This window comes from Hylobates moloch, unplaced genomic scaffold, assembly GCF_009828535.3.
Source record: "Hylobates moloch isolate HMO894 unplaced genomic scaffold, HMol_V3 SCAFFOLD_29, whole genome shotgun sequence".
Classification (NCBI taxonomy): Eukaryota; Metazoa; Chordata; class Mammalia; order Primates; family Hylobatidae; genus Hylobates; species Hylobates moloch.
In genome coordinates, this window is record NW_026652304.1 from 3,752,112 (window position 1) to 3,762,553 (window position 10,442).

Consider the following 10,442-nt stretch of genomic DNA (forward strand, 5'->3'; position numbering starts at 1 on the left):
TTGAACCTGAGAGGTGGAGGTTGCAGTGAGCCGAGATTGCACCACTGCACAGTGAACATTTTTGAACAATGGCAGTTTTTAAAATTAGGGCAGTGGAATTTAAAATACTTGCATGAACAATGTTAATGGATTATTTTCCCCCCAGAATGTCATTTTCTTCTAATGTTATTGACTGGAAAAGAGTTGAAACCCTTGACCAGGTGCAGTGGCTCACACCTGTAATCCCAGCACTTTGGGAGGCCAAGGTGGGTGGATCACTTGAGGTCAGGAGTTCAAGACCAGCCTGACCAACATGGCGAAACCCCGTCTCTACTTAAAAAATACAAAATTAGCCGGGTATGGTGGCGCCTGCCTGTTATCTCAGCTACTTGGGAGGCTGAGGCAGAATTGCTTGAACCCAGGAGGCGAAGGTTGCAGTAAGCTGAGATCGCACCATTGCACTCAAAAAAAAGAAACCCTCAATAAAAAGCTGATATTCATAATTCAGGCTTAGATTATATGAGTGGTTTTTGTTTTAAGAGATAGGGTTCTTAGGTTTCTATTAGAAGGGTGGAGGAAAAGAGTTTTTTAAAAAGAGGGGGAGAGACTGAGTCTTACTCGTTGCCCAGGCTGGAGTGCAGTAGCGTGTGATCATAGCTCACTATAGCTTCACTCACTACAGCCTCGAACTCCTGGGCTCAAGCAATTCTCCTGCATCCGCCTCCCAAGTAGCTAGGACTACAGGAGCACATCACCATGCCTGGCTAATTTTTGTTTTTTTGTAGAGACAAGATCTCACTTTGTTGCTCAAGCTGGTCTTGAACTCCTGGCCTCAAGCAATCCTCCACCCTCAGCCTCCCAAAGTGCTGAGATTACAGGTTTGAGCCACCATGCTTGGCCAAGATTACATAAATTTTGAGAGCTTGATTCAGCCTTTAATAAAACAAAATCTGTAGAAAAAATCTCATCTCAACAGGATCTCACTAGACTGAAACTTTTTGAAATGTTTTCATTGTTGCCCTTCATATTATGTAATCACTTCTATTAAGGAAAATGACATAAGGAAATGTTTTAGAAATTATGAATACTAAAGATTAAGGAGACTTTTCTTGACTGTAACCTGTACACACACACACACACACACACACACACACACACACACGTATATCTTACAGAAAAAAAAAACCCTTAGGCCTAGCTAAAACCCATTATTTCCATTTCTACCCATTTATTCATGCTCCCTTAAAGCCCATACCTGTTTATTCAACATTCTACAATTTTAATTCATAAACACGTAAAGTCCAAGAGCAGTGCTTGAACAATGCTGAAGGCATAGCACTGTCTGTACTAATCAGGTGGCACTTGTTTGTCTTATCATATTTATATAATTGTCTCCTCAAACAGACTTCACACTTTTGAGAGTAAGGGCCTTTTTCTATCCCCAAAACCAAACATAGAGACTCACATATAGTAAAATGTTGGTAATGGCTATGAAAGGCACAGACCAGTGGATACATTTAAGAACTAATTTAAGTTGTAAAGAATATTTGACCTTGGCTGGGCGCAGTGGCTTACGCCTGTAATCCCAGCATTTTGGGAGGCCCAGGTGGGGGGATTACAAGGTCAGGAGATTGAGACCACCCTGGCTAACACAGTGAAACCCCATCTCTACTAAAAATACAAAAAATTAGCCAGGCGTGGTGGCGGGCACCTGTAATCCCAGCTACTCCGGAGGCTGAGGCAGGAGAATGGCGTGAACCCGGGAGGTGGAACTTGCAGTGAGCAGATTGTGCCACTGCACTCCAGCCTGGGAGACAGAGCAAGACTCTGTCTCGAAAAAAAAAAAAAAAAAAAAAAAAAAAAAAGAATATTTGACCTTTATAACTATTTAAAATGGACTAGTCCTGGACCACAGGGGTTCATGGCCTGAGTATGGAAGCAATAAACAGCAGCAAACTGAAGCCAACAATAAATTTAAACTCAAGTTTTGGGCACCAAATAATGCTAGTTTCCTGTGTCTAAAACCTTACCCAAGAAGAGGCACTTGTGAAAAGATGCATCAGTTTTAAAAGCCATTTTATTTATTTATTTATTCATTTATTGAGAGAGTTTCACTCGTCACCCAGGCTGGAGTGCAATGGTGCGATCTTGGCTCACTGCAACCTCTGCCTCCCCGGTTCAAGCAGTTCTCCTGCCTCAGCTTCCCGAGTAGCTGGGATTACAGGTGTGTGCCACCAGGCCTGGCTAATTTTTGTATTTTTAGTAGAGAGGGGGGTTTCACCATGTTGGCCAGGCTGGTCTTGAACTCCTGACCTCAGGTGATTTGCCCATCTCGGCCTCCCAAAGTGCTGGGATTACAGGCGTGAGCCACCGCACCCAGCCTAAAAGCCATTTGTAAAGAAGTAATATTTAAGACTTTTTTCAAGAGCTGGGGGGAGTGTCTCACATGCCCACAAAGGTTCTTTGCCAGAATTACGCACCCACACATGCACCCAGTAGAAGGGCTTTGCTGGGAGTGCTGATTCTGCTCATTCTGGAGCTTATATTTCCTCAGTTCCAGAATTTCTTATTATAAAAGTCATAAATCACAACATTTAAATAAGATCCCAAAGTGCTACTGCCTTCTTAGAAATTCAGCTATAGTCATTATATTAATAAATCTTTGTATAGGTGAGAGATGGGTTTTGGCCTATTCATCCTCAATTCTGTTCTTTCCTGACTTTAAGTCAATACATTCACCACTCACTCACCAGCATTTACTGTCTAGCTACTACAGGACAAGCCCTGGGCTAGGGAGTCAAAGAGAAATGACGACTGACGTACAGTCCTGGCCCTGGAGCAGTGTAGTCACATTCTACAATGTACAGTTGGATTAATGCTATTTACTTACTCAGACTTCGCAAAAGGAAACAACCAGAGAAATAGTCTTTTTCCCGTGATCATAAACACTCCCTATCTGGTGGACTTGCTGTTCTTTCTTCTATATTCAAAAACAACCAATGCCTCTTTTACTTTTAACTTTATTTGGCAAAGCAGCACTGCATAAACTGTTCAAGAACTAGGACACAGCTTACACAGCATGTTAAGTTCATATACATTATCAGCAGCAAATTAGAAACAGAAAACAACACTAAACTACAAGTCTCCTATAATTTTGAGAGAGAGAAGGGAAGAACTAAGTCAGTTATGTCCAATCTGAACAGCTGAGTGTTTACAGGACATTACCTGCCATCTTAAGGTTTAATATTTACAAATGCCTAGTTTTAAGGTAACAAAGCAGCTGATTGTATCTACAACATGCTATTCTATGACACCACATCAAAAGCTTTAAAAAGAAAGCTCATCTCTATTTTCTTAGTAGCATCTAACAGACATCCAAATACCAAGAATCTTAACTTGTGAATGGTGGTGTTATCCAATGCACAAAAGCAATCTGATAAATTAATATCAGAACAGAACTAAGTGTCCAAGAAAAGAAAAATCACTCCTCAAAATCAATTCACAAACTAAGTTTTCCATTTTACAGAACCCTTTCTTTTAATATTTCCAAGTAAAATATGGGCATGTTAAAGTAATATTACACAAATTTATACTTTGCATCCTTCCTCTACCAATTTGGCTCTGTGCCTCTTTGAAGAATCAGAAACCCTAAAAAAACACACATTTTCATGCTGAAAATAACAGTGTAACAAAGTCCAAAACAAGCTGTGATGGTGTTGGTTTTCAAAAAGCTTTGAGAACTGAGATGAGCAATCCACTGTAATTTTATACTGGTCAAGCTGATGTTGCTTTTACAATTCATCCCTGTGAGGAAAAAAGAGAGAAATACATTAGTAGAAGTTACACACTGCCCAATTTGGCTTTATAATAGTTTAGATACAACTATTAAGTAAATAAAAATGCGCTGATCAACAAGCAATATATTTAAAAAATAAAAAAGCAAACAACCCAAGTGAAAGCAACAGAAGGTCAGCCATTCCAAACATCTTCCATGCCACTCCAGAACCAAGTATGCAACCTAAAGGGCGTGATTTCTTCATTTTTGATTTCTAAAAACAGATTTCTTCCTTCAATGTCAAAATTCAGAAAAATTATCTTTTAGAACTATGGTCATCTTTACAGTATAGTAAAATGACAACCTAAGTGTTTTAGAGTTCAAATGAGTTAATAGTTACATTCACAAAATTGGACAGAAATGTGGTCTTTTGCTCAGAATGTCCACTAGCAATTGCGGAGTGGGTCAATCTCAACCCAAGCACTCTGAGAGAAAAGGCATCATCTGTAGGTATCATATACCTGTAAGCTGATTTCATAAGGCAGCTTTATCAGCTCCAAAAGAAACCATTCGCTCAGCCAGGTGCAGCACTATACCAGCAACTGCCAGTGAGAGGAAGGAAGGAATAAAAATGCAGTCTAAAATAAACTGTATGGTATCTCAGTTATACCTCAGTAAAACTGTTGAAAGTGAAAAAATGAATAAAACTACGAGAAAAGCCCACAAGCCTCATAGCTGAAGGTAATCTGAGTGACAAAAACAAGAACTTTAGGGGTAAAGAAGCATGATATTGATAATTAAGTCTCAAGTGGTTTAAGAAAAAGGAAAAAAATTACATATATGTATATATAGAAAGAGGGGAAAGAAATGTAGAAAAATGATAATAATTGATGACTCTGGATGTAGAGATTTAGGAGTTATTTGTACTATCCTAGCAATTTATCGGCAATAAAAATTGAAGTTAAAAGTTTTGAAAAAGTTGTTAAAATAAATTTGAAGGGAAGAAGAAAAGAGCTCATAATTTCACAAGTAAGTGGGGGTAAATTACTGGACAATTTTTGTAAACTAAATTTTGTAAATTGTGCAAGAAAATATTTCTAAAATTATTTCTCCAATAAGCTGCCTTTATCCTACAGTATTGGATTATCTATTAAATGACAAATCATAAGTCTGCTTCCTCTTAGTATATTCTTCCAAATAACAATATTATAATTCTCATAGAACAGCTTTTACTTAAACTCATGCAGGCATTAAAATATTTGGTTGACAAACAATTACTTGCAAAGTGCTCTATTCATAAAGTAAAATTCACTTCTGCTTTTTAGAATATGAATTGAAGATATTGTTTTTCTTGTTTTGGCTTTTTTTTTTTTTTTGAGACAGAGTCTCGCTCTGTCGTCTAGGCTGGAGTGCAGTGGCGTGATCACGGCTCACTGCAACCTCTGCCTCCCAGGTTCCAGCAATTCTCCTGCCTCAGCCTCCCGAGTAGCTGGGATTACAGGCAGGCACCACCACACCCGGCTAAATTTTTTTTTGTATTATTAGTAGAGACAGGGTTTCAACACGTTGGTCAGGCTGGTCTCGAACTCCTGACCTCAAGTGATCTGCCCACCTCAGCCTCCCAAAGTGCTGGGATTACAGGTGTGAGCCACTGTGCCCAAGCCAAAGATATTGTTATTTTTAAATAATTTACTACAATTTGACCGGGGCAGTGGCTCACACCTGTAATCCCAGCACTGTGGGAGGCCAAGGCAGGGGGATCATGAGGTCAGGAGATCGAGACCATCCCGGCTAACATGGTGAAACCTCACCTCTACTAAAAATACAAATAATTAGCCGGGTGTGGTGGCATGCACCTGTAATCCTAGCTACTCGGGAGGCTGAGGCAGGAGAATTGCTTGAACCAGGGAGGCAGAGGTTGCAGCGAGCTGAGATCGCACCACTGCACTCCAGCCTGGGCGACAGAGCGAGACTCCATCTCAGAAAACAATAATAATAATTTACTACAATTTACCTGCTGCAAGACATTAAGTATATTGTAAATAAATTAATGCCCCCTCAACAACATAGTACCATTTTTCCAACTATCCTCTCCGTCTAAAAAATACTTTAAAAAAGGAAAAGAAATTAGGTTTATAGACCTGAATTTTAAAATTAGGGGTGCTAGGGAAAAACAAAAACTTGCTGCCAGCACATGCACAATCTTGTAAAAGACTAATACTCTAAAATCCATGTAACTTTCAAGTTATTAAATTTGTCCCAATGTTCAAAATTCTGTATGACCATTTCTTTATCTGACTTACATGCACAGATCATTTACAAAGGAAGTCAAATTGTCCCTGTTTGCAGATGACATGATTGTATATCTAGAAAACCCCATTGTCTCAGCCCAAAATCTCCTTAAGCTGATAGGCAACTTCAGCAAAGTTGCTTATCAGGATACAAAATCAATGTACAAAAATCACAAGCATTCTTATACACCAATAACAGACAAACAGAGAGCCAAATCATGAGTGAACTCCCATTCACAATTGCTTCAAAGAAAATAAAATACCTAGGAATCCAACTTACAAGGGATGTGAAGGACCTCTTCAAGGAGAACTACAAACCACTGCTCAATGAAATAAAAGAGGACACAAACAAATGGAAGAACATTCCATGCTCATGGGCAGGAAGAATCAGTATCATGAAAATGGCCATACTGCCCAAGGTAATTTATAGATTCAATGCCATCCCCATCAAGCTACCAATGACTTTCTTCACAGAATTGGAAAAAACTACTTTAAAGTTCATATGGAACCAAAAAAGAGCCCGCATTGCAAAGTCAATCCTAAGCCAAAAGAACAAAGCTGGAGGCATCATGCTACCTGACTTCAAACTATATTACAAGGCTACAGTAACCAAAACAGTATGGTACTGGTACCAAAACAGAGATATAGATCAATGGGACAGAACAGAGCCCTCAGAAATAATGCCACATATCTACAACCATCTGATCTTTGACAAACCTGACAAAAACAAGAAATGGGGAAAGGATTCCCTATTTAACAAATGGTGCTGGGAAAACTGGCTAGCCATAGGTAGAAAGCTGAAACTGGATCCCTTCCTTACACCTTATACAAAAATTAATTCAAGATAGATTAAAGACTTACATGTTAGACCTAAAACCATAAAAACCCTAGAAGAAAACCTAGGCAATACCATTCAGGACATAGGCATGGGCAAGGACTTCATGTCTAAAACACCAAAAGCAATGGCAACAAAAGCCAAAATTGACAAATGGGATCTAATTAAACTAAAGAGCTTCTGCACAGCAAAAGAAACTACCATCAGAGTGAACAGGCAACCTACAGAATGGGAGAAAATTTTTGCAATCTCCCCATCTGACAAAGGGCTAATATCCAGAATCTACAAAGAACTTAAACAAATTTACAAGAAAAAATCAAACAACCCCATCAAAAAGTGGGCAAAGGATATGAACAGACACTTCTCAAAAGAAGACATTTATGCAGCCAACAGACATGTGAAAAAATGCTCATCATTACCGGCCATCAGAGAAATGCAAATCACAACCACAATGAGATACCATCTCACACCAGTTTGAATGGCGATCATTAAAAAGTCAGGAAACAACAGGTGCTGGAGAGGATGTGGAGAAATAGGAACACTTTTACACTGTTGGTGGGACTGTAAACTAGTTTAACCATTGTGGAAGACAGTGTGGCGATTCCTCAAGGATCTAGAACTAGAAATACCATTTGACCCAGCCATCCCATTACTGGGTATATACCCAAAGGATTATAAATCATGCTGCTATAAAGACACATGCACACGTATGTTTATTGTGGCACTATTCACAATAGCAAAGACTTGGAACCAACCCAAATGTCCATCAATGATAAACTGGATTAAGAAAATGTGGCACATATACACCATGGAATACTATGCAGCCATAAAAAAGGATGAGTTCATGTCCCTTTGTAGGGACATGGATGAAACTGGAAACCATCATTCTCAGCAAACTATCACAAGGACAAAAAACCAAACACCGCATGTTCTCACTCATAGGTGGGAATTGAACAGTGAGAACACATGGACACAGGAAGGGGAACATCACACTCCGGGGACTGTTGTGGGGTGGGAGGAGGGGGGAGGGATAGCATTAGGAGATATACCTAAAGCTAAATGACAAGTTAATGGGTGCAGCACACCAACATGGCACATGTATACATATGTAACAAACCTGCACATTGTGCACATGTACCCTAAAACTTAAGCTATAATAATAATAAAATTTAAAAAAAGAAAAGAAAAAGAAAAAAAAAAGTATGTACTAAGTTTTTCGAAAGGCTCTTTAAAATTGCTATATACTATGCTAAATATATTCATTAGGTTAATAACTATATATTTCTACTAGTATATAATTATACATAATTTATTTATTAGATTTTAGTAACTCTATGATACTAACATTTAGTCTTATACATTCTTTACCAAGAATGAAAAGATATACTGTAAGGAAACAACAATCAAAATCCATGAATGTTTTCTAATAATTTCATGGATCTTCCAAGGTAATAAAAGTGCTGTACAATTTGCTTTGTACGAAGCATTATGAGAGACAAAAAGAATTCCAAAAGTAACAGAATATATCCCTGCTTTTAAGGATGCAATGTATGTCACAATACTGGAACATATGTAAAGAGATTAAAAAGGAACAATATAGAGTATGGAACACAGGATCAATTGGATCCCTTAGCACCAATACTGTCAATCTTGGAAATGCAGTCAATTCCTAACATCTTTTTCATAGATGCAAGGCACTTTAAGAAGACATCAATAAACAAAGAGCTTATGTAATAATAAACTTGAACATTCCTCAGTTTCACAAACTAAAGATGGACCAATTACACTAACTCTCGTGACTACTAAAAACAAAAATAGTCTGGGTGTGGTGGCTCACACCTGTAATCCCAGCACTTTGGGAGGCTGAGGCGGGCAGATCACTTGATTTCAAGAGTTTGAGACCAGCCTGGTCAACACAGTGAAACCCCGTCTCTACTAAAAATACAAAAATTAGCTGGGCCTCATGGTGCGCACCTGTAGTCCCAGCTATACGGGAGGCTGAGGCAGGAGAATCACTTGAACCCAGGAGGTGGAGGTTGCAGTGAGCCGAGATCGCATCACTGCACTCCAGCCTGGGCGACAAAGCAAGACTCTGTCTCAAAAATATATATAAATAAATAAAAATAAAAATAAAGCTTTTACCAGAAGATTAACAAAATATTTTTACATATAATTTATTTAAAATAAAATACATACTTAAGAACTATTAACTTTCTGTAGCAACTAATACAACTATTACATGTCCATAGTCATGAACACAATTCCACAGATTCTAGGTCTCTGGCCTATAGATCTGGCATTGTCTCCCCTTCTATTAATCCACCAAAATTACAAGTGACATCTTTCCAACCAAGTGTAAAAAGACTCAAGTCTACATTCAAGTTTGGATCTTTACCTGGTACTAGAATTCCGCATGTCCACTAATTCTCATTTTTAAAAATACAGTTTCTGCCACATCTCCTCAGCAAAAATGGGATCTCACCCTCATCAGAGCACCGCAATTAGCTCTGGATTATTCCTCAGTAAGAAAGGTGGAAAGCTGGTGAGACACAAGAGAAGGTTCCTAGGAAAGTATTATAATGAGTTAAAGTAATCCTGAAGAAAGTTTGAGGCTGGTGGCTCAAGCCTGTAATCTCAGCACTTTGGGAGGCTGAGGTGGGTGGAACACTTGAGCTCAGGAGTCTGAGACCAGCCTGGGCAACATGGCAAAACCCCTTGTCTACAGAAAAAAAAACAAGAAAATCAGCTGAGTATGGTGGCACAGCCTGTGGTCCCAGCTACTCAGGAGGCTGAGGCAGGGGGGATCGCTTGAGCCCAGGAGGTTGAGGCTGCAGTGAGCAGAGATCATGCCACTGCACTCCAGCTTGGGTGACAGACTGTATCAAAACAAAACAAAATAAAACAAAACAAAAACAAAAACAGAAAGTTCGAAAGAATAGAAATCACGTAGCCTGGCAAGAAGTTGACTAGGGAACTTTTTAGATGATAATTCCCAGAAAACAGTGACAGTATTTTAGATGTAGCTATCCACCCACTTCTCTCTATCCTTACTAACACTGCCTTAATGCAGACCATCATTTCACCCCTGAATTGCTATAACCACTTCCTGTTTCTGACTCGACTTTTGTCCTTTCCCAGGCTACTCTCTACATGACAGCTAGAGTTATCTTTCTGACATGTAATTCTGATCACTTCAATGCCTGGCTCCCTACTGCGAGTCTGAACACTACCCTGTAACTGCCTATTCATCTTGGTCTTTGCATCTCCTACGTTACTGTAAGCTCCATGAGAGCAGTCAGTTTCAAATTCACAGCTGACGACTCCTGGCACCTAGTACAGTGCCTGGCCTAGTTGGCATATGCATATTGGTTGAATTCACGAATAATATTAAGAAGATCCTCACACTGAAAAATATTTAACAACGGAACAAATGGCCAAAGAAAAACATCTACAACAGAAAAATCAGAAAGTCCTCCTGGTACAGCTGGAGAAATTTTTTTTTTTTCTGATGGTGCAAATATGTAAATTTGCTCGATTTTTTTTTTTTTTTTTTTTTTTTTGA

General features: G+C 38.9%; 1 protein-coding gene across 2 annotated transcripts in view; it reads right to left on the reverse strand.

The window, feature by feature from the left end:
* Window positions 1-2,981: 2,981 nt before the first annotated feature.
* Window positions 2,982-10,442, reverse strand: part of LOC116463237 (protein-L-isoaspartate(D-aspartate) O-methyltransferase) — a 61,396-nt gene continuing 53,935 nt past the window's right edge. For both annotated transcript variants that reach the window (XM_032146261.2, XM_032146262.2), the window contains exon 8: window positions 2,982-3,783. In XM_032146261.2, coding sequence (XP_032002152.1) covers window positions 3,771-3,783 — 13 coding nt within the window. In that variant the 3' untranslated portion in view covers window positions 2,982-3,770. The remainder of the gene's footprint in view (window positions 3,784-10,442) is intronic.